At 41.6% G+C, this 23,870-nt stretch overlaps 2 protein-coding genes across 6 annotated transcripts; one reads left to right on the top strand and one right to left on the bottom strand.

The window, feature by feature from the left end:
* Positions 1-198: 198 nt before the first annotated feature.
* On the bottom strand, positions 199-14,932 carry hspa4l (heat shock protein 4 like). 3 transcript variants are annotated; one of them, XM_061794235.1, is made up of 22 exons: positions 14,829-14,893; positions 14,306-14,365; positions 14,139-14,232; positions 13,866-14,025; positions 12,376-12,433; positions 12,149-12,289; positions 10,426-10,548; positions 10,241-10,340; positions 9,200-9,333; positions 8,865-9,109; positions 8,717-8,793; positions 8,498-8,649; positions 8,308-8,414; positions 7,098-7,231; positions 6,754-6,950; positions 6,582-6,656; positions 5,655-5,807; positions 3,315-3,440; positions 3,124-3,231; positions 2,894-3,013; positions 1,108-1,269; positions 199-1,028 (listed from the first exon to the last, which is right to left on the bottom strand). In XM_061794235.1, exons 4-22 carry the CDS (start codon positions 13,970-13,972, stop codon positions 837-839), a joined length of 2,511 nt encoding a protein of 836 aa, XP_061650219.1. In that variant the 5' UTR covers positions 13,973-14,025; positions 14,139-14,232; positions 14,306-14,365; positions 14,829-14,893; the 3' UTR covers positions 199-836. The 3 variants fall into 3 exon arrangements, with proteins under 3 accessions (XP_061650219.1, XP_061650218.1, XP_061650220.1); XM_061794234.1 differs by having other exon boundaries at positions 13,866-14,056; XM_061794236.1 differs by lacking the exons at positions 14,139-14,232; positions 14,306-14,365 and having other exon boundaries at positions 14,829-14,932.
* On the top strand, positions 14,429-23,042 carry chmp3 (charged multivesicular body protein 3). Of its 3 annotated transcripts, none has more exons than XM_061794240.1 (6): positions 14,451-15,043; positions 16,930-16,990; positions 17,898-18,077; positions 18,164-18,285; positions 20,161-20,275; positions 22,231-23,042. In XM_061794240.1, exons 1-6 carry the CDS (start codon positions 14,999-15,001, stop codon positions 22,365-22,367), a joined length of 660 nt encoding a protein of 219 aa, XP_061650224.1. In that variant the 5' UTR covers positions 14,451-14,998; the 3' UTR covers positions 22,368-23,042. The 3 variants fall into 3 exon arrangements, with proteins under 3 accessions (XP_061650226.1, XP_061650224.1, XP_061650227.1); XM_061794243.1 differs by having other exon boundaries at positions 14,454-15,043; positions 16,908-16,990; XM_061794242.1 differs by lacking the exon at positions 20,161-20,275 and having other exon boundaries at positions 14,429-15,043.
* The last annotated feature ends 828 nt before the right edge of the window (positions 23,043-23,870 follow it).

Here is a 23,870-nt window from a genome sequence, read left to right on the forward strand (position 1 = left end):
CAATAAACGTCTAACACAGTGTATATTTTCTTTTCAACATAGCAATACTTCACATTATCTATTTCATTTCAAGCACTGCAATAAACGTCTAACACTTTGTATATTGTCTTTTCAACATACCAATACTTCACATTATCTATTTCATTTCAAGCACTAAAAATGATTGCACAATAGATGACTCTTGATTTTACAGCTAGATGAGTTTAATTTTCCATCTTTATTTCCTAAATGGAAACTTGCAAGAAAATCAACAAGGAAATAGGTAGCCCATCACTTCCTACAGAGACTATAGGTCAGCCCATGTTACCATTGGGAATGTGTTCTTGTGTACCGTAAACATGGCTTTTTATTAAATATTAAAATAGAATTCAAATTTTATAGGCTTGAACATCTTGTCCCAAATGTATTACATACAAATATATACTGTTGAATTAGTACTATTGCATACAACCTAACAGTTAGGTAACAGCTGTTGGCTACTCTAGTTCTCCTGGGGGGAGGAGAGGGAGGGGAAGAGAGAGAGAGGGGGTGGGTGTCACACGCTACAATAGAGGGCTGGCCAATGCCTAGTGGAAGGGAAAGGTGAAACATTTCAATCTATTGCATGGTTTCTTCTTTAATAGTCAGAAGCTTTTGCAAGCAGAATCACACCATAGTCACACATGAGGATGGACATAAGAGTGCAAACTGAAAATGTGGAGATAAACAAAGCCACCAAATCCACCTGTGTGGCCGGTGAGGATTGAGAAGTGGTCCCAGGTACTGTAATGCTATCCCTAAAGTCTACATGGTCGCTGATGGTCGTCACAGAAATGCAGAGATGCCAGACAATCTTCTTAGTCCACTTCCATCTCCTTTGCCGTATGTTTTGTGTGCTGGCTTCCCTTGGCGTCTCCCGTCCCATCTGGGCTTTGGTTGGCAGTCGGGCCGTTATTAGGAGCGCCGCTGTTTTGGTCGATCACCTCATGCGTCTCCTCCACTGTGGGCTTAGACCTATCGATCACCGCAGTACATACATCTTGCACCTCCTGCATAGGGGTCATAAGTGTTGAGGTCATAGCAGATATAGCATGACTCATAACTGGGGGAATAATTGACAACACATACCTGAATTTTAGCAATGATGTCTGCTACTTTGACAACAGGATCTTGAGTGATGGCTAGTTTACTCTGCACATTTATCTGGCTGTTCATCCACACCATGCTGTCGTTCAAGCACTTCTCCACAGTGCTGACATCTTCTGCAGCCAAATGGAGATAACGCTCATCCTGTAGAGAATTTGGAATCACAATTATCATCCTGGAAGGCACCTTTTAGGTTATTTACAGTTCAGCTCAAAATTATTCATACCCAGGCCGAATTTCATCTCTAAACTGGAAAAGACACAAGAGAGCTGCAAAAACATTAAAATGTTGTGTCAGGAGATATGTAAAACCTTTTGTTTTTTTCCATTTTGATAGAAAGTTGAAAGTATAAGTAAATTGACACCTTTCTCAATACAGGTATATCAACGTTCTAAATGTGTAGTGGATTATGTTCTCTACATTAGAAGTACTAGGATACTTTAGAATGAAGACTGTGGTCCTCAAATATATAATAAGATATTCATCTATCCATTTTCTATAAAGCTTCCTCATTATCCAGTCCTCATTAGGGTCGCGGGTGTGCTGGAGACTATCCCAGCTGGGTACAACCTAGACAGTTCGCCAGCCAATTGCAGAGCATTTACAGTCAAATATAGACAAACAACCATTCACACCTATGGAGAATTTAGTTCATCTAACAGGTTTTGGGAATGCAAGAGGAAACTGGAGTAACTGGAGAAAATCAACACAAGCATAGGGAGAACATGGAAACTCCATAGAGGAAGCCGGGAGCCTGGATTTGAACACCCAACCTCAGAACCGAGGCTACGGACTACTGTATTTTCAAAATGTAATAAAATAATAAATATTCCCATCATTATTATTTTTTTTTTTGGTCCTGTTCAGCGGTTAGGTCAAGAAGAATGGAAAATCTGTATCCCTTTTATACCGAAACAGTTTTACTGTGTCACCGTGGAGTTTTTATGCTTCCGCTGTGGTATTATAATTGAGGTTTATTGAGAATCAGACTTGATCAGTCGAATAGAACAAAGTTTGTAGAAGGGAGAAAGAAACAAAGACAAAAGACAAAGCACTAACAGAATGAGAGAAGTAAGTCATTACATTATCTACAACAATGAAACGTTAAATATGAGTGTTGCATGGGGCTGCAGTGCTACACAATGTGAGGGAAGGATAGGACAAGATAGGACAGGACAAGGACAGCAGAAGAAGCATGCAGGAAAAGGGTCGTGAACCTGACTGTACAACTGAAGTGTGGTGGCATTAATTATGTAAATTATAAAAGTGTACAGGACGAGAGTATAAGTGAGGGGATACGCGAGCGATTTGCATATTCATGAGTTATTTGTTGCAATAAGGGGTGTGTGCCTGCGGATACACGCAAGTGAATTGACACCGTTTTACATGCACAAAGACTGACAGAAGTGTCCTCTAATTGCTGTGGCCGCACCGCGGCGGCTGAGGGCCTCACCCGATCAATCGAGGGGCGGGATTAGCCCCAGGGGTCCACCCGGCGGACGGAACACGTCCCACACCGAGGGACCCAGGGCGGTCCGCCGGCCCCACCAAGGCGCCCCGACAACCGGCCACCCAGCGGGGGCCGCAGGGACCCATTGGCACCCCCCCCATTGGCCCTACCCCGTGTATCAGTAACAGGAAACCGCAATAATGTTTAATGTCCAATACTAGACATTACACAGGGTCAGCCTGTGTGTTGCAATGCAGTACTTTCATTTTACATACAAAAAGCGTGACTCACAAAATATCTATGGAAAAAAATGTTCACCTTCTGTTTATAAGAGTCCAAGAACTTCATGTAGCATTGTAGCCTCTTGCCAAGCTCCTCAAAAGCCTTCGGCCGGTCCTCATGCTCTCTGTGCCGGTCTTGAATAGGCTGACCCAATCTCTACAGAAGACAAGCACGCACATACTGTAAACACACGCTATCCACTTGGAATAATACATAATCTGTTAACAAATGCACCCATGTCAAATTCAAAGTGATATAAAACAAACCTTGAGTGCATCCAGCTTTTCCACGTAGACGTCTTTGGGTTGGTCCTCCCCTTCCTCATACAACCAGTTCTCAGTGTCCTCCAGTAGCAATGTCAACCTGTTGCTATCCTATTAGTGGCACACACATTTTAAGAATTAACATCCATATGCTGATTCTTCCAAATATACAATTAAATAAAAACACCACTTACTTCCTGTGTGATATATTTGTCATAGATGCCACAGAGTTTGTTTCTGAGATCATAAACGTATTCTTCCACAGCATTTTTAGCATCATTCGCTTCTTTCACCTGTTTGTCCTGCACGATCATCTGACGCTGTGACCAAAAGAAATACAACATATTTTTTCGTACAATACAAAACAAATGTATGAGGAAAAAAATAGCATCCATGATCCAACAAACAACACCATAATACAGGGGTACCTTGACTTACAAGTGTCCTAATCTTTTGAGTTTTTCAAGTTAGAGGTCAATTTCTTGCAGACAAAACTGGAGCTACAAGAAAGCTTCATAGCTACAAGCAAGCTTCAGATACGCCGCCGCTAAAGTGAAATGAAAAAAAAAAAAATTGAGCTATTAATGTATTGTAATTCCCTCACATGTGGGAAAGGAGAGTTGCATTTAATGCCGTTTATTGAACGGGACAAATACTCGGACACACAAAATGAGAACACTCGAAACGAGCTGCAGTCTCACGCCCAGATGCTCACACTGAACTCTAGCACAACTCCAGCTCCTGACGTCACTCACTAGGCCACGCCCATAAAAGGCAACATACGAATACTACAGTATGTACAGTAAGAAGATGTAATTAACACAGCACTCCACACAGCCCTTACTTCCTCTAAAACAGATGGGAAACAACAGCTCCTACACTCTCTTCCTGAACCTCAAGGATATGTCCTCAGTCCCCTCCTTTACTCTTTCTTTACACATGACTGCTCTCCCATTCACCCCATCAACACAATTGTCAAATTTGCTGAGGACACCACCCTTGTAGGCCTGATCAGGGAGAACGATGAGTCAGCCTACAGGTCTGGCATCTCAAACGATGGTGTGAAGTCGACGTGAATACAGCCAAGACGAAGGAGATGATCATGAACTTCCGGAAATCCAAGAGTATTGAACACACTCTTTATCAATGGAGAGTAAGTGGAGAGGGTGGAAAGCTTCAAGTTTCTCAGAGTCCAAATTTCCTCACAGACCTCACCTGGTTCACCAACATCTCGCATTAGGTGGGGAAGCCATGTCAAAGACGGTACTTCCTCAGGAAACTACCTCAAGCCCAACCAGCTCCCAACACCTGCTGATAAAGATTCCTGTAACTATTCTCATTTATCCAGGTAATTTCATTCTTAGGATCGCAACTAGACAGTTCTGGTTGTACCCCGCTGATAAACCTCTACAGATCCCCTATGGAGAGCCTTCTGATTCCTGACCTACTGATGCACAAGTTTGTTTAGCAGCTGTTCTGCGAATGACAGGAGGGACCTCCAGCAGGTGGGTGATTGGATGCATAGCAGCAGCGTGGGTGATTGGATGCATAGTACCCGTCCCAGGGAAACCTACATTGGCGGCAGACTATTGTGGAAAGCCAGTTGACCCCTCCTACCATGGATACTCACTTTTCTCCCGCCTTCCTTCTGTAAAACGCCACAAGACCTGAAGTCTAGAACCACGAGGCTCAAAAACAGCTTCTACCACAAAGCTGTGAAATGCAGTAAGAACTAATGAAAATACCCACCTATACATAAAAGTGTAATAAAATGAACAAGACATGAGCAATATCGTCTGATAGAAAATATGTCCAATACCTGAATGTAAATAATCACACTACTACCATAGCATAATACGGACATTCTCTCAAATGTCAATAACTGCATGGTCTGTAAATAAGTGTCTTTTTGACAATTGTGTGCTTTTATCTTTTACCTGAACGTTGCAAATTGGGAGATGCCTAACTGATTTCCATTGTTCCTGTGACATGGATAATAAAGTTATATTCTATTTTAATTCCACTCTATGAAATCAGTTTATTTCTTAATATTCTCTTTTGTTATGTTTTTATAAAATACAGATACATTTTTATTGATTAAAAACATGTTACAAAAGATGTTTTTTGGGGGGGGAGGGGGGAGCTGGAACAGATAAATAGCATTTCAAATAACTTTAAAGGGTCAAATTCATTTGACAAACAAGTAAATTGCATACTGAGCTTGGTCAAGGAACTAATTAAACTCTTTTAAGTATCACTGTGCATTGACATGTCCTCAGAGTCTGATAAATAATTGCACAATTGAAACCACTAGCTATGAAGAAAATTGTGTAGCCACTTGTTGCAAGGCAGAATTCATAGGGCTCAATCCTAATTGCCCCATAGGCCAGTACATTTGGCTGGTCCTACACCAGCCCCGTTTACAAAGTCACCATTGATTGAAACAGAGAATGCAAATGAATGTGGATGTCAATATTACATGGTCAGTGTAAAGATAATCTGCAAACTTCAAAAAGACCATTTGAGAAACTCACCTCAAACTGGACAAAGTTGCAAAGCACCTCGCTGTCAAGCTGTCTCATATTGCTGGCCACAATTGGCAGGTCAGCACCCTTCACCTTCACTTTGGCCTTGCTCTCTGCTACTGTTGCTGGATCCTGCTTGTCCCCTCCACCACCAGCACCCTCCTGCACCAAAACACACTTAGCTGCTGTTTTGACACTATTTCCTCAAAGACTAATTTGGACATTAAGAAGCACATTATTATTTGTTTTATATATGTACAGAGGGCCCTTCTCTCAGTCTTGTCTTACTATTTCTTTTTGTTTTAGACTCCTTATATTATAGCTATATTGTTTATGATATACCAGAACATGGGGCACGGTGGCCGAATGGTTAGAGCGTCAGCCTCACAGTTCTGAGGACACGGGTTCAATCCCCGGCCCCGCCTGTGTGGAGTTTGCATGTTCTCCCCGTGCCTGTGTGGGTTTTCTCCGGGTACTCCGGTTTCCTCCCACAGCCCAAAAACATGCATGAATTGGAGACTCTAAATTGCCCGTAGGCATGACTGTGAGTGCGAATGGTTGGTTGTTCTTATGTGCCCTGCGATTGGCTGGCAACTAGTTCAGGGTGTACCCCGCCTCCTGCCCGATGACAGCTGGGATAGGCTCCAGCACGCCCGCGACCCTAGTGAGGAGAAGCGGCTCAGAAAATGGATGGATGGATATACCAGAACAGTAATAAAAGACAAAGGTATCATAATGTGTATTACAATATTTATGGGAAAAATAATGTAAATAATGTAAGCTATTTATTTGAGGGATGGATCACTTTCATCCATCAATCCGTATGTCAATTTCTCGGGATACTTTTGAGTATAATTGAAGGACATTATAGACATGGGTGTGTTTATTATGACTGCGGATAAGAAAACACAAGACATGGTGGTTTGTCCCACCCACCTTATTGATGTGAGTGTTGTCTTCATCTGGCTGGTCCCCCTGGCTTTGGACTTCCTGATCTACCTGCATTTTGGTCTGAGAAAAATCAGTGACATTTAAATGACAAATACAAACATTCACTGTATTTGTTAAAAGTATTAAAAACTGAAATATGCACCACAGATCACTCTACCTGTTCCTCTGCTCTGCCTTCATTCTGCACAAGTGGCTCTGTGTCAATCTGCATGTCCTCACCCTCTCCTTTCTGCTTCTCAATCAAAGAGGCACTGGACACACTGAAGATCCCATGTACATTAAAGCGCACCTTGACCTTCACTTTGGAGCTGTCTCCATCTGGCTGGGGCACCACATTCTGTACTGAAAAGCATCCTGGTAACAGAGGGGGGGCGGGGGGGGGGGGAGTGTTTGAACTTCAAATAGATCACTTAAAACTCAAGGCTTCAGTGGTGGTTGGTTCATTATCCTTCAGTATGATATTAACTGAGAGACATTGTGCACAGAAAAGTCAAACATTACCTATCCTACAATCTGGATATGGAAGGTCTTGAGGGCAGCTGTAAAAGGCTTCTAGGTCAAAAGGCTCCTTCTTATGGAAGGTGATCACTTTGGAAAAAGGGGCAGCATGATTCTTACTGAACACCTCACACTCTCTGAAACAAAAAACAAAACGTTTGATTTTGGACACTTGAGGCAAAGACTAATAATGACAAATATAAAAAGTGTGATGATAGCGGTAGAAACATAAACGGACCGTTCACCGACGTAGGAAGGGTCTGGCTACTCTGTACAATATGAACAATAAAATAAAATGTAACCTAAATATAAATAGATTTTACAGAGCATATGCTAAATTAATAGTTATTACAATACAACTTATTAACCCTATACTGTGCATCGGCACTACTAAAGTAAATACCGGCAAATGAAGTTATGGTATGGCTCTGCAAACACCTTCCTGTTCCCTCTCCATTCCGATTCTGCAAGCATCTTCAAACGGTGAGCAGTTTGACATTATTTGTGTGGTATTCTGGTAAACGTCTTTTTATACGTGTTAAAACTTTTAAAAAGTCACCATTGCCTGTATAGTTAATAAATGTTTGGCGACAGTTGGAGCCCGTAACATCAATTCACTTTATGTATATAAGATTTTTGGGGGGGGAATTAGGACAACTTGGATGTCAACTGAATCAACGATTGTGATGTCCAAGTGTGCATTCTATTCGACTTATTGTAACTTTAGCCATATTCTTCTGAACAGCCAGGATAGTTGCAGTATGCGTCCCACTTAGGTCGCAATAAAATGTATGCTTCTGTGGTCTAGCCTCAGAGGTGTCAAACATGTTTTCATCACGGGGCCACATCGTAGTTATGATTGAGGGAGGATAAACCTCAACCACCAAAGTTTATATCCGCTAAAAGTCTAACGGTGCACCAAAATTCACAGTTTGGTACATACCTTGGTTTTAAATCATGGTTTGGTTCACATTCGACGTAGTAAGAGAACAAAACAAAACCTGCTAATTGTTTGTGTCAACACAAAAGAACCAAATTTGTTGACATTTAAACATCAACAGCTTGAAAATGGCAGGTGATCAATTTATTTCTTTGTTTCACTACAGATTTAAATTAGTTCTTGCTTTAGTTTGAATGGTTACTTAAGTTGTATGTAGCCCCTGAAGTAAATGAGTTGGACAACCCTGAACTGTAAGAGGGGACGTGTCCTCACCCGACTCCATCCTCTGTTGGTGATTTCCAGCGCAGAGTAATGGGGAAGGGAACCGCATCGGTGATGGAGAACTCGCGCACTTTAAAAGCTGGAGACAAGATTGCACACTACAACAAAATGACACAAAAATCAAAACATAGCACACAATACGATGTATTCCAGAGAGAAAGAAAAGAAATTAAATGGGCACCTGAAGGGCAGAGCCTCTGGCGACAGCTTCATCAGCGTTGAGCGTTGTGCTGACGTCTTTGCCAAAGAACTTGGCAATTCGGTCTTTGATGGTCGGCATTCTGGTCGCACCTCCGACTATTTCCACGGAGCAGATGTCGTCCCGGCTCAGCTCTGCCACACAACATGCTGACTTAACATTATCTGACATACCTGAGTGTAATAAATCATAGGGACATACTTGAATGTTCGAGGGCGGCCTTCAGCGGTATCTCTACCCGCATTAAATACTGGGCGCATATCTCTTCAAAATGGCCCCTGTGGGTTGATAACAAGGTCAAAATCATTTCAAATGCTATCAATCTAAATGATAGCCTCTTTGTTTGGACCTGTTCATCCTGCTGGAAACGTCAATGTCATTCATGAAGCACTCAATGTTGAGGGGCAGGTCTGAGGAGTTGGCACTCATGAGCTTCTTGAGCTTCTCACACTCCTGATGCAGTCGCAGCACAGCCCTCGGGTTGTCACGTACGTGCAGCTTGTACTTGACTTTGAACTCCTCGCAGAAGTAATTCACCAAGGCCTCGTCAAAATTGCGCCCGCCCAGATAGGGGTCAAATGCCGTGGCGAGGACCTGCATGGCGACCAAGCAACACGCCGGCAAAGCTCAGCGAGGATAAGGTTCATGGTGAGATTGAGAGGAAAAAAATGGATGGTGACTGACCTTGAGCTTGCCTTTGTTGAAGGACGTGATGGCGACCTGGTAAGAAGAATGTCCCATGTCCACAAACACAACATTGCGAGGCTTCTCTTCTGGACTGGGAAGGTCCTGTTTGTAGATCCCATAGGCTAATGCCACTGTCAAATAAAATACTATTATCTTTACCTTATTACCATCATTTTTTAGAGAATTTTGCTTATTTTATGTGCCCACCAAATGATATGTTCACGTTACACATCTATTTGCATTTCAAGTCATATAAAATACTTAATGCATAATTGTACCCTATATAGTTGCATTACTCCATATAGCTGCACACGTTATATGGATACTTGCAATAAATCTATAATGTATGCCATTCCCCTCCCAACCATGCGTTTAGTTTATATTCAGTTCCCACAGTTGACCGAATGATTTAATTTTATAGTCAACTTTAGACAATGTATGTTTAATAGTCACATATATTTATCATTGCCCTGCAACTGACTGGCGACCAGTCCAGGGTGTACCCCACCTCTTGCCCAAAGTCAGCTGGGATAGGCTCCAGCTCCCCCACAGCCCTAATGAAGGCCAGTGGTATAGCAGTGGAAAATGCTCAAGGCCAGCATTAATGTATTCATTTATTCATATTAGTCTACGCTTCATTTCATAGCATTTCTCTTGCTGCACTGCTTCCACTACTGTATGAGGATGCGTTTTTTTTAGTACTATCAGATTTCAGCCTCTATTGTGCTGCCATGTCAATGTCATCTGCTCCGGAATCAGCAATGATGGCCAATGTAATCAAAACTATAATAGCAATGGGACAGTATATTTAACCCATGTGCAGTGATGCCGCTAACACGTTACTCCAAAAATCTGCCATTTTGAGTCACAAGCAAAGTAACGCATTACTTTTGCCAGAAAAGAAGACACGTCATTGCTCTTGTTCACTTGCACTGCCGACACACATGCACATTAAAATAAAAGAAGCTCATACTTTACTGTGGACCGGCCAGATGTGACCCAGGGGCTGTACTTTGCCCAGGTGTGCTGTTCACTGACCTGCGGTGGTGTCGTTTATTAGCCTTAAACAGTTGAGACCTGCTATTTGTGTTGCATCCAACACGGATCGCCGCTCAGCATCTGTAAAAAAGCAGGGGACCTGTGGAATGTAGAGCACAAACACACACGGTTCAATTTGAGAAGCTTGTGAGTTAAGAGTCCGGAGCTATGTTTGCATCACTGACAGACACGACGCAGTCCACCACAGGCTTCTTCAGGGCACCCTCTGATGTCTCCTTCAGCTTGCTGAGCAGCATTCCTGTGATTTGCTGCACTGTGAACACCTTGTCCTCGTCCAAATAACGTACCTGGGAAATACACTTTGCCATTAACCCCAGAGGTTATGTGCTGCTTTCTAAATCAAGAATTTCTTCTGAAACTAGGTGCAGGATTAAAGCTTTTTACATAGCCTTTTTTGAATTTTTTTTAGTCAGACATAGGTACAGGTGGGGGGCAAAAGTAAGTATACACTCACATTTCCCCCCCCCCATTTCATTTACACTTTACAATTTCATTTATTTTACACTGTTAAATCTCGTGAATGAATAATCCAAATGTCTTAACACAGCACCACACAATTCAATGAAAGCTTCCCAGATGGACTCTTTTTTAAGTAACAGTAGTATCAAGATAGGTTTGGGGTTCCAAAATAGGGTATCAAGGCAAGTGTTAGGGCTTTGTGGAAGGTTAAGGGTTTTAAAGAAAGGTTTCAAAGACAGAAGACAAAAAAGAGCATTGGGGTTTCAAAACAGGGTTTGAAGCCAGGGTTATGGCTTTAAGTAGGGTTTCAAAATTGTGATCAAGCCAGGGGCTCCATCCATCCATCCATCCATTTTCTACCGTTTATCCGAGGTTGGGTCGTGGGGGCAGTAGCTTTAGCAGGGACGCCCAGACTTCCCTCTCCCCAGCCACTTCATCCAGCAGGGTTTCAAAATAGGGTTTCTATCTAGAGTTCTGGTTTTGTTGCTTTTTTTTTTTTTTTTTGTCCTGTCCTGTTCGGCTGCTTCGAGGATCTATATATCTTTTTATGCCGGAACAGTTTTTCTGTTAAACAGGGGCGTTTCATATACTCCCTCTGTGGTTATTTATATTGTGGTGGATATTTATTGGAAAATGATTGGAACAAGATTTTCAAAGAAAAAGAGAGAACAAAGAAAAAAATACACATAAAAAATAAGAGCACAATAGCAATGTATGACGGTATATAACTACTAATGTTACATACAGTAGTAGGAGTCCGGTTCTATCTATTGTATATTATGTGGACTGTGAATGGGTGTGGGTTTGATCTGATGGCGACCCGATTGGCAGTGAGCCCCTTTCTTCCTCCATTCCTTTATCCTTGCCCGCATCATTCATTCCTTCCATTCATACCATCCTTGTTTCCTACTGCCTTCCATCTTCCCTTCTTCCATCTATCCATCCATCCATCCATCCTTTCTCACAACCTCCTTTCTTGTCTTTTTTAAATATGTTAAAGTGTCAACCAACTTTTGGCACACCCTGTATTTATTTATTTTGTATTCTTTAAAGCTTATCCTTAACTCGCTGAAACGGAAACCAGCAAAGTAAAAATTTTATAATTTAAATGCTCGGTGTAACTCCTGAGTTGATACCTTGCATATGTCGATGAACTGAATCAATCATGAATTCTGTATCTTTTTAATGACTTTCATCATGTGTCGATTCTCAAAATGTTAACATTTTATTTTAAAATTTAATTTTAATTTTTAATCATCACTGGAAGAATGAATGCATACTTCTATGAAAAGATCCTTGGTGGAGGGAACAATGAGCCATTCGCGTTTAGGACAAAAATGTTTAATATCAGGTTGACATACAGTATATGAACAAAATGATGGGAGGAAAATGTGAAAAAATATCAATGCAATTTTGTCAACACTTCACCTTAAGTCCAGTGGTTCCATCAGCCAGTTTATGCAAACTGTAAGGTAGTTTGTTTTTTTCTGCTTGCACAAAGGGGTCATCGAATGCTCTGCCATGGAACTTTTTGAAGCCATGGACTGTATTTTTGAAGTTTGTTATCACCTGGGGGAGAAGCATCATATGCACATTAAAGTCTTTTCAATTGAGAGTCACTTTGAATTAAGTGGACAGTATGGGATTGTCCTTACTTGACTCTTGGCTGCATTTCCAATGATGCGGTTTTTGGCGGCAAAAGAGACACAAGCCCTTGATGAGGATGAGGAGAGACAAGTGCATCAGCAGATGAAGTGAACTATGGAGAAATAATCCAGCTATAATATGTGGCCAACGGAGAACAAATGTATTGACTGTCTGCGTGAGAGCAGAAAGCCACTTTTCGATTACAGACATTTCACAAGGGAGTCTGACGACACACACACACACACACACAGAGGCAGGATTGTTCACCTTCAAAAACCTCCCTCCATTTTCAGCCATTTGTCATCATTATCCTTCACGGGAGGAATGACACATCTATCTAGACTTAAAGATGGGGAGTTGGAGCCTGTCCCAGGTGACTTTGGACTAGAGGTGGGGTACACTCTGGACTGGTCGCCAGCCAATCGCAGCGCACACAGTCAAATTCACACCGATGGGAGTGTAATCTTCAATGAACCCTAAAACAACATGCATGTTTTTGGAATGTGGGAGGAAGCCAGAGAAAATGCATGCTAGCACAGGGAGAACATGCAGACTCTACACAGGAGAGCCCAGACCTCAGAACTGTGAGACCACATACTACCCATCCTATGGACTTTTTTTTTACCCCAAAAATGTTTTGCTTTGTGTTTCAGACAAAAAGAAACACTTTCTGATGTTTTATTGGACACTTGGTGTTGTTGTGACAACATTATCTGTAAACACGAAACAATAAGCAGTCTGTTTAGTTTCATTGTTATTTTATTATCCTTAAAAGGGAAATTCAACTAACACACTATTTGTGTTGCACGCCACACAGAACCAGATCACACACATTCAGGAATACAGAGATGATAGAGTGAAAGGTGCACACAAACAGTGCTGCACTACTAGTTGTCATTTTACACTCGGTCGCTGCTGGACTCGAACCGAAACGGTTCCAAAGCCCAAATTCTTACAGAGGAGACAATGCTGCCCCAACATGCATGTTTTTAGCAAGTTGGAAGCTGGAGTATCTTCAAAAACCTCCCAAATGCAATGAACTCTTTACAGCTGGACTGTGGAACTTTCTTCCTTCTATGTGGCCAGACATAATGTACAAGCCTACCAGGCATAGGTCCCTCTCTTGTTGTTTCAGCATTAGAAATTAAGCAACACGCCACATTAACACATGCATGGCAAGTTACCTCTATAGCTGTTTTCAGACAAGTTTGAGCAGAACTGGACAACAGAACACAATTATGTAAATTATCACATCACTCCCACTGTCAACTGATTGTGATGACATTTGGACCTCTGTTAACCTGCTTAGGCTGAAGGTAAAAGGCCTTATCCTCCCATCCGAAGCCAGCAGCATCCCCGGCTGCAGCTTGCGCCAGCATCGCTCGTCAAGAGCGTCACACAAGACGCACACATTGCGTAACAAACTACAACGGGACTGCTTTTCACCATGATGACGCCTGTCTTTTAAATGGATTTATTTCATTATTTTGATACTCACGGCGTGCATCTGTCACTGTATTCGTTGGCGATGGTCTCGATGCCACCGCTCCTGGCCACGGCGATGTAGCAGTTTAGGAAACCCACATCAATGCCGACCACTGACATGATGGAAGCTCTTATTTACCCTCCTGAGAAACTTATCCTTCCGCACTTGTCACCTTTGTGAAAAAAGATCAATATCACCCTGTTCTATTTAAATAAAAATAAATGTAAGACTCCTCTGAAAAGCAACACGTCCACCAACTACAAGTGCACTGAGTAAATTACTCGCCGTTATGTAATCCGTGCTGTTTATAGCCAACTCATCCGGCGTAATCCTGAGGGCAACGATGAAAACGGCGGATTCTCCCACTCGGAGAAGAACCCTAAACATCACCAAAGGTTGTAAGGCCCGCCTTCCCGCGTCACTGATTGGTGTGTCGCCCTCACTGCCCTTACGTGATTGGCGCGTGCAGCGATCGATACCAGAACAATCTAGAACTCGCTGGAAATGGGACCCTTTGAAAACGTCACAACAGTGCAACGATGACGGAGACAATTAGTGATGTTCAATGTTTTTTTTTTCTTTCAATTTGATTCCATTTTCACTCGGAGTCGTGTTGCTTTCTTGCGCTGTTTTTCATTATAAATTGATATAAAGGGCTGTGACGTCACAATTTTGCGAGCTCGGTGTGAATGCTGCTGCTTGTACTGTTTAACTTTGTACCACAGCTAATTGAAATAAACGTAAAAGTAACTATGAATAAGTATAAACAACGTAGACATAAAACATGCAATTGATAAATTCCTATTTTACAAAGAAAATGCATTTTGCACATGCAATTGTTTACATTTCATCATTTATTTCCCACAATTAGGTGTCGAATATCGTGTTAATCGGTTGTGCTGTATCCAGGCGGATAAGCAACACTAATAGTTATAATTCTGTTTACTCGCTAGCTAGTTTTTGATTGAAAGTTACCTTTGCCTAATTGCTAGATTAAAACCACGGACTGTTCCTTTACATCCGCACTGGTCTCGCACCGGGCCGATTGAACGAGAACAGGAAGTGCTACTCGGATAATACTTCCAGGTAGCCATCTACTACCCGTAAGTAGGCTAACAACCTGCTATTTAAGGCATTTTGGCGCAATGGGACTGTTCGGTAGAACACCGGAGAAGCCACCGAAAGATCTGGTAAGCAGCGACCACTAAACAACCGGGTGACAGTCTTCGACAGCCTCTGTTAAAGTCAAACACGATAGCGCTAACTTTGCTAAGTAGCCTAACGTTAGCGCTCCGTCAATCACGATACAATCCTTGAGCGCCCTGCTTAGCCGAATAGCGAATAGACGTTAGCTTAAATTCATGTGCAACTTGCGTTTGGGCCGCCGGTCATTAATAACGGGTTTACGTGTGGCGCTAGTTAGCTACGTTAGCTTTGAAGCTATAGGCTGCTGTCATAGCTTGTCAACCACCTCGATGTAAACAAACACGATTTCGAGCCCGACCGCCAAAATGATCGCTCTCACATTTGTAGTTGTAACGAACCAAGGGAATTACATTAGGTTTATGTCAATTTGTTGTTTTGAAGCGTGTTGTACATGGGGGCAAAGTAGGTATACACTTTATGGATTAATTTATAGAAGGAGAGAGAGACAAAGGAAGAAAGGGATTTACGGACACTTTTAGGGTCTCTTTCATGTCAGCATGTCCACAAACTCACACTGGCACCTGAAACCCTAATTTAAAGCCTAAGCCCTTTTTTAAAAACCTAACCCTAACTTGAATCCCGATCCCTAGGTCTAAACCCTACTTTGAAATAGGCTTTTGGGGCCGGTCAGGGAGTTTAAAAAAACTATAACCGATCACGATCCGATCGCAAGATGGAGAGATGTGCTCCAATTGCTCCAAAAAATACAATAAATAATGTATCTTGGTGGCGGTATGGTGAGCAACTGGTTAGAGCGTCTGCCTCACAGTTCTGAGGATCGGGGTTCAATCCCAGGCCCCGCCTGTGTGGAGTTTGCATGTTCTCCCCGTGCCTGCGTGGGTTTTCTCTGGCCACGCCGGTTTCCTCCCACATCCCAATAACATGCATGGTAGGTTGCATGAAGACTCTAAATTGCCCGTAGGTGTGAATGTGAGTGCGAATGGTTGTTTGTTTATATGTGCCCTGCGATTGGCTGGCCTGATGACAGCTGGGATAGGCTCCAGCACGCCCGCGACCCTTGTGAGGATAAGCAGCTCAGAAGATGGATTGATTGATGGATGGACTGTATCTTGGTTCATCTATTTATGCCAGTGAGGCATGGGGACAGACAACAAAATAATTGTCTTCTATTCGATGTGGATCGGATCGTCGAATTATGACATTCAAGACGATCAGCATAAAATGCTAATTATCGGCCGATACCGATCAGAACGGTGTAAAGTCTACTTTGAAACCCTAACCCTCTCATCGAAACTCTATTTTGGAACTCTAAAGGCCTCTTTATGCTCCTGCGGCCGACAACGCCCCCATCGCATCGCATCACATGACCGACGAATTGGTTCTGTTCCACGGTGGCCATTGTTGTTGCTTTGTTCCTTGTTATGGAAAGGAATGTATAAACGACTACCGGAAATGGACAAAAAAAATGCAGAGGGAACTCCACCCTGTGGCGTCCTAGCCAATACCAGCCGTCGCGACACCCCCGACCGACTATGAGGAGAACTGCAGCACACTTTCAAAACCGCTTGCGTGGGTTGCGCTCGATTATAAAGGCAAACTGCGCGCGGGATAGCCGCAGTGACGTCAGCGCGGTCCCCGTCCGCGCGAGTATAAAGAAGCCTTAACCCTTGCTTGATACTACTGGAAGATTTAATCTCGAAAGCTTTTATAGAAATGGATGCTGATGGGACTTTGAATGCTTCTGTGTTTCACACATTTCAGCAAAGGTTTGAGGAATGTTACAATGCTGAAGGACATTACATTTGAAGCATTTTATGAGACTTGACTCATATTGTAATAAATGTCATTGTAAAAAAAAAAATTTTTAAGTTTATACCTACTTTTTAGCCCACCCTGTTTCTTGTTCTAGATAAATGAGTGGACCCAGAAAATCAGGAAGGAATCAAGAACAATCGACAGACAAATTCGAGGTAAAGAAATGGCACAATATACACAATGTCCCACTATTAATCCTACAATAATGTTTTAAATCTTTACTAATCATCCAAATGCAGATGTATAATCACCTGGATATTTTTCATGTCACTATTTGACAGCAAGCAAATGAGTTATTGAGTTATGAGTTATTTTTTTTCCTCTGCTGACCCAATAATGAATTGGGACACCTTGCTGAGTTACACTAATGAATGATGATCTAGTTTAACCCCTTCTTAAAATACATCAAAACATCCCTGGAACAAATCAGAAGGGAACACTGTGTTCATCATTCTTTTTTTCACATCCCATGCACACTTGAAGCAACCAGCATGCGCAGATTCTAAATTACACACAAAAAACACAAGCATCCACTAAAGTAAACGATGGTAAATTATTAATACGAACATTAACATTACATACCATTTTGTCGGCCTGGGCTGACTACCATTGATTTGAATGAGGGGAACCTCCTCATCAGTCTGTTGCCCACCGCCCGCAATTATTTTGCTTATTTAACAATGGACACACCACTACTGTAGCATATTTATATAACATTTAATGGTCTATGCTTCCCCTGTCATTTACAGCGAGTGTTTGTGTTGTTTGGACAGACACAGGTGTGTATAAGTGACCAATCAGTGTGTTGAGATGACGTCAAGCTCGCTTCCACAAGATAGCGCCGTTCTGTCTGTTTAAACTGCTTTCGCATTGGCAAATTCTATATCCGTATTTGGAAGAGGCACGATTCTATTCTGAAGATATCTAATTCCATGTTTGTTTGTTTTTTTCCACTGCTATGGTGCAGATCCCAATTGAGTGTAAGATTTCGGGAATGGCACTTGAAGCGTGCGGTGTAAATCCAGCCTTAGTCAAACAATACATTTGCATCTTGTGTGACAGATATTCAAAGGGAACAGGAAAAAGTGAAGAGATCCATTAAAGATGCTGCCAAAAAGGGTCAGAGGGACGTCTGTGTGATCCTCGCTAAGGAGATGGTTCAGTCAAAACGAGCCGTCACAAAGCTCTACTCTTCTAAAGCCCACCTCAACTCAGTATCACTCAGCATGAAGAATCAGCTTTGTGAGTTTTGCGTCACAGTTCAACTGTATTTATGTATATGACTGCAAAGAGGATGTATTTTCTTTGTTTGTTTGTTTGTTTTCTAGCATTATTGCGTGTAGCTGGGTCCCTGCAGAAGAGCACAGAGGTGATGAAAGCCATGCAGAGTCTCGTCAAAGTCCCAGAGATACAGGCCACCATGCGAGATCTATCGAAGGAGATGATGAAGGTCTGCAGCCATATTTACCAATACATATTCCCTCAACTCGTGGCCTCTGCTCTAATAGACCCGTCTTTCTCAATTATTTGTCAACTAAGTTGTCAACTTAAACAATACAAAATGAGATGATCCATCTCAAGGGGGTATCCTTGAAATAAGTAAACAAATAAAATAATTCCCCCCAAAATCAAAATCACTGTTGGTCAATTGTTCGGGGTTGTCTTTGTTTCATGACGTTAGAGCTAAACGATTCATCGAATTCAAGCTGACATCGCGATGCAGTAGAATGCAAATTTCAAATTGTAAAGGCTGTGATTTAAAATAAAAAATAATAAAAAAGTCCATAACCACTCCAAAAGAACAAGCTTCTCGTGTAACCAGCTCCATTTTGCCTCTCAGTCACACACATTCTTGCACTTCTCCTTCCTCCCGTCTGCTCATCCAATCGGATGAAGAAGAAGAAAAAAAAAACAGCGCTCCAACAAAACAATCGTAACTATAAGAAAATTTGCGCTACAATATCTTTGAAAATGGCATCAGCAAATGACAGAGGACGCAGAGTGGTGACTTTTTGTCTAAGAGGAATAGTACTTCGATTGTCTGGGGCTGTTTTGGATTTAGGGAAGACAATGCGACACAAAGTAAGAAACGTGTCCGGCCTCTGTAGCTACAAACACTAACATGTCTCCAAACTCGTTCCAGCATCTACAAAGGCATCATAAAGGCCATACAGTCACATCCAAAAGTATTGGAACGGCAAGGTCCATTCCTTTCTTTTTGTTGTATACAAAAGACATTTGGGTTTCGAAAGGTGCTCTGTCCTGAGTTGTTTAACACATCTAGATGTAAATACCATGAAATACAAGCTGGAATTCAGAACTTTTGTCTCGAATGTCTTGAGTATACAACAAAAACAAAGGAATTGACCTTGCCCTTCCAATACTTTTGGAGGAGACTATATATGACAACGACATGGCTAAAGATTGGTAGGCTTTTTTATGTATGTAGATTTACTCATTTATAGACCGTCTAGATAAGTTCAGTGCTAAAGAAGTGCAGTCCTCATGTTTACATATGATGTTTCAATCATGAAACATGAAAATCTGAAGCGATAAAGGCACAGAATTGTTTGCATTAATGTTGTAATCTGATTTACAAACTTGGGTCTACACCACACTTGTTTGGTAGAATTTTAAGTTATCATAGTCGAGCACTTCCAAGACTGCAAGTCAGTGTTTAGTAAAATAGATAAACTGTCATTAATATTAATGGTTTATTATTCAAATGAAGGCATTTATTTTAGCGTAAGCCTAACCTATAAGATCAAACACTGTATGGCTAATCAATCTGATTGTTTATTGTAATACAGATTAATTTATTGGTTCTGTTTGTAAAAAGATTGGAAGACGACCATGAAAAAAAGAAATATTAAATCGCAATATTGCGGGAAAGAAATCGGAATTAGATTTTCCAAAATCGTTCAGCCCTCCATGTCAAAATGTGACCAGCATGATGAAGAGCACTTTTTAAATAGCAACGCCAATTGAACCATGAAATGTATTAGTCCATTCATGAATCACTAATGCAGTAGGAAAGTCATAATTGTAGTAAAATATGTCTGGAAAAAGTCTTCCAGGTCATAAATATGCAAATCAAAATGGAAAATGGTATCGGTAAGTATGGCGGTAACAGAGTGTTCCTTCTTGTGCCATGTGACGTTTTCTTTTGTCACTGTACGAATTAGTTCATTGCGCGCCTTTCCTAACCTCGAACTACTTACCCCGGGACCATTATAAACTGAGGACCCCCTTATATTTGAATATAAGGCTCTTTTCACGAGCGAGATGTTCGACGAATAGAACTGCTTATTTATTCTGTACCCAGGCGGGGATCATTGAGGAAATGCTAGAGGACACATTTGAGAGCATGGAAGATGGAGAGGACATGGAAGAGGCGGCGGAGGAGGAAGTTGACAGGATCCTCTTTGAGATCACAGCAGGTGATGCTTCTGTGGGCTTCACACGTGCTTTCATGGAGTTGACGCATGTGACTAAGGCTGGCTTTTGTACTACATGGTTCAAGTGACACAATTATGAGTTTTGGGGGGGGATCTTTGACATGGCAGAGTAGAGGAACAAATGGAGTCAAATATCTTGAGATCCGAATCAGGCCTCTTGCAAATCTGATGCGCATCGGAGAACGCACTGATCGGCCATCCCTCGTCAACGTCACCTCATTGGAATTGAAATGCAGCAATCGGTGACGTTTACACAGCTGTGTCTGCCCAAACAACACTAGTAAACACACACAAAATAAATAACCCCCAGCTGTAAATGTAAAACTACAGTGAAATCATAGACCATTAAGTATGGTCTAAATACAGTGTGTTAGATTAGACCCACATCCACCTTTAAATATGCAAAAGAAAATTGATGACGGCAGCCAGTGGAGAATTGCTAAAGTTACCCTTATTTAAATCAACGGGAGAATCAGTCCAGGTAAATACAAACCCCAATTCCAATAAAGTTGGGACATTTTGTAAAATGTAAATAAAATCAGAATGCAATTATTTCCAAATATTTTCAATCTGTATTCAGTTGAATATTAGATATTTAACGTTCAAACTGATGAATGTTTCTTTTTTGTGTTTCTTTGTGTTTTTTTTTTTTAATTTATTTTTTTCAAATATTACCTCATTTGATGCCTGCAACACGTTCCAAAAATAGCTGATACAGGCGCAACAAAAGAAAGTGTAGTGGTACATTTGCCTATCAGTGATGCATTCTTCAACTTTCCCAGACTTCGGTATAGGCAGCGCAGGTTCGGTTCCCACTCAGTGATGGTGTGACTTTGGGTGCAAATGGTTGTCCATGTCTATATGTGCCCTGCAACTGACTGGTGACCAGTTCGGGCTGTAGTCTGCCTTTCGCCCGAAGTCAACTGAGATAGGCTCCAGCGCCCCGTGAGCCTGAGTAGGATAAGTGGTATTGAGAATGGATGGATGGAGTTGAGGAATGCCTAAAAAAAACACATATTTGGAACATTCCACAGGTGAACAGGTTAATTGGAAACAGGTTCGTAGCAGGATTGGCTTTAAAAGGAGCGTGACCGAAAGGCTCAGTTGTTCCCAAGCAAGGATGGGGTGAGGTTCACCACTTTTTGAAGAACTGCGTGTGCAAATAGTCCAACAGTTTTAAGAATGTTTATCAACATACAGATCCAAGGAATTTAGGGATTTCTTCATCGGCTCTCCATGATATCATGAAAAGATTAATTGAATCTGGAGAAATCAATGCACTTATGTGGCCGAAAACCAATAATTGAATGCCCGTGACCTTTGATCCCTCACTGCATTAAAAAACCGGCATCAATAAAGGAGTTTGCCACGTGGGCTCAGGAACACTTCAGAACACCATTTTCAGTTAACATAGTTCACCGCTACATCTACTAATGCAAGTTAAAACTGCCAAGCAAGAAAATGCAATATATTGTATCAGCAACACTCAGAAATGCCACCGACTTCTCTGGGCCCGAGCCCGAGAGCGACTGACGTAAGTGGAAACGTGTGCTGTGGTCTGACGAGTCCCCGTCTCTAATTGTTTTTGGGAAATCATGGATGTAAAAACCCATTAAAAAAAAAAAAAAAAAAAAAAAAAAACATTTGCTTAAAAATTTGCGATATCGTGGAAGCTCGAACAAGTAACCGTTATTTAGCAAAGAACCTCTTATATTGTTTAGTTTTGTATTGTCACATTGGTGTGGCGTTTGGGTTTGGGTCTGCACATGCGGGTTGTTTCATGTGTAGAATGTAAACCACCATATCAGGTGTGTCTCACTTGAAACGTACATGGAAATAGAAATGAATCTGATCTTGCCATTAAATCAGGATTGGACACTTGGATGTGCAATGTAAATCCAGGCTCATTTCTGTTTGGTTGCTTTGCTTTGTGTTAGGTGCCCTCGGCAAAGCCCCCAGCAAAGTCACAGACGCCCTGCCCGAGATGCCCTCCGGGGCCACCGCAGCCTCAGAGGACGAGTCCGAGGAAGACATTGAAGAAATGCAGTCCAGATTGGCAGCGCTTAGGAGCTAAGGGGCTTTTTGTTTGAGACAATATCGGCTGAACTTTTGCAGTACTGAGCATCGTCACTGCAGCTTGCTCTAATCTTGTTCCGCCTAATCATCTGGGGTTATCTTTGTGCTTGGGTCATTCATGTCTGTTTGGATTTCGTCAGAGGTTTTTTGCTCTTATATTATCATTGGTAACCCTGAGTAAGATTACTATCCAAAGTCAATTAGAAGGTTTGAGAACGTGTAAATAATGTAAGTATGAAAAGCCTACTGTGCCTATAGTGCTTCATCTTACTCTTCTGTCCTATGTTATGGACGCCATGGTATTGTTGGGTGTTTGTTTCCAACTCACCAATGACAAAGTGGTCATTGAAATGTTACCATCACTAACTAGTCCTAAACTAAAACACTAGATTTGATGGGTGCATTTCTTTTTAATAGACTTCTGTACAGTTGGTGTGTGTCTTTACCATATCAAATACACTCGTCATAAAATGCATGCATACTCCCCTAACTAATTTGTGCGTTAACGCTCAGCAGATCCAACGTTTGTTTCATGAATGAGGAAAATTCAAAGTGCAAAAGCACTGAAATGGCTGGTTATTACAGGGAAACTGTATTGTGAAAGTGCAATGTGTGAATATTTTTTTCTATGTACATGGGGTAAAAGAATAAGGAAATAAACTTTTAAGGACTACGGGACTGTTTCTGAAAAAAGCCATATCTTAGCCCTATTGTTTCCAAAAGTAATGTCAATGTGCATTGCAACCTTTTACAGCTCCGATTCACTGCAGCAAGTTAAATTATATTCTGTTTTGTATTTCTAGTTTGGGTGTACCTGCTCTTAGTACAATTCCCTTGACTCTTAAAACGACCAGGATACTCTTTCGAGTAGGTATGGTGCTCCAGCGGCTGCTTTTGTTTGACTGTAACAGAACCTTGCTTGTTTTGTTGCTCGTGAATGTCAGCCGGAGGCCCAGCAGGGCAGCAGTAGCAACTCTCAAAGGTGATTTCACAGTCACTCAGAAGCATTATTCGTTCAAATCGCTTCAGTAAACTGCCACATACAACTAAGCAGACATTTTATTAGCTGCACCTCCACAATAATGTGGATACTAGAACGACAGATAAGAGAATTTTGGGGGGCACCATTTATGTTCATATACTGTACTAGACTCTCGCCAATGGCTGCATTTATTCTTATATCATTGACAAATTAAGGAAAATGCTCCAATTTTATTGATTTGCTAAACCCATGCAAGCCCCTGCGGAAGTATAAATGTCCAATTTTGGTTGACACTGTCAGAGGTATTGATTTGGTAATGTTTATTGTACTTGTGGTGCAGAACTGCACTGCATCGTCATCAGAGCTGTTTATGTGTAATGTTCCGCACACTTTACGGGGTTAAAGGTTTTTACACCACATCAAATTATTTCCTTCATACTGTATGTGTTGAGTTGCATGACAGGTTGATTCGATACAAATAGCGAAAATGTAATTTTCCTTTGCGGATTACAATTTGTA

This window comes from Phyllopteryx taeniolatus, chromosome 13 (genome assembly GCF_024500385.1).
Source record: "Phyllopteryx taeniolatus isolate TA_2022b chromosome 13, UOR_Ptae_1.2, whole genome shotgun sequence".
NCBI classification, from domain to species: Eukaryota; Metazoa; Chordata; class Actinopteri; order Syngnathiformes; family Syngnathidae; genus Phyllopteryx; species Phyllopteryx taeniolatus.

Excerpts from the sequence above, each read along its gene's own strand:
- hspa4l (XM_061794236.1), bottom strand. The coding sequence starts at position 13,972 with ATGTCAGTGGTCGGCATTGATGTGGGTTTCCTAAACTGCTACATCGCC. Across the intron at positions 12,290-12,375 it reads GAAATGCAGCCAAGAGTCAA|GTGATAACAAACTTCAAAAA; the intron begins GTAAGGACAATC and ends CTTCTCCCCCAG. Across the intron at positions 9,334-10,240 it reads AATAAACGACACCACCGCAG|TGGCATTAGCCTATGGGATC; the intron begins GTCAGTGAACAG and ends TTTATTTGACAG.
- chmp3 (XM_061794240.1), top strand. The coding sequence starts at position 14,999 with ATGGGACTGTTCGGTAGAACACCGGAGAAGCCACCGAAAGATCTG. Across the intron at positions 18,286-20,160 it reads TATCGAAGGAGATGATGAAG|GCGGGGATCATTGAGGAAAT; the intron begins GTCTGCAGCCAT and ends TTCTGTACCCAG. Across the intron at positions 20,276-22,230 it reads CCTCTTTGAGATCACAGCAG|GTGCCCTCGGCAAAGCCCCC; the intron begins GTGATGCTTCTG and ends GCTTTGTGTTAG.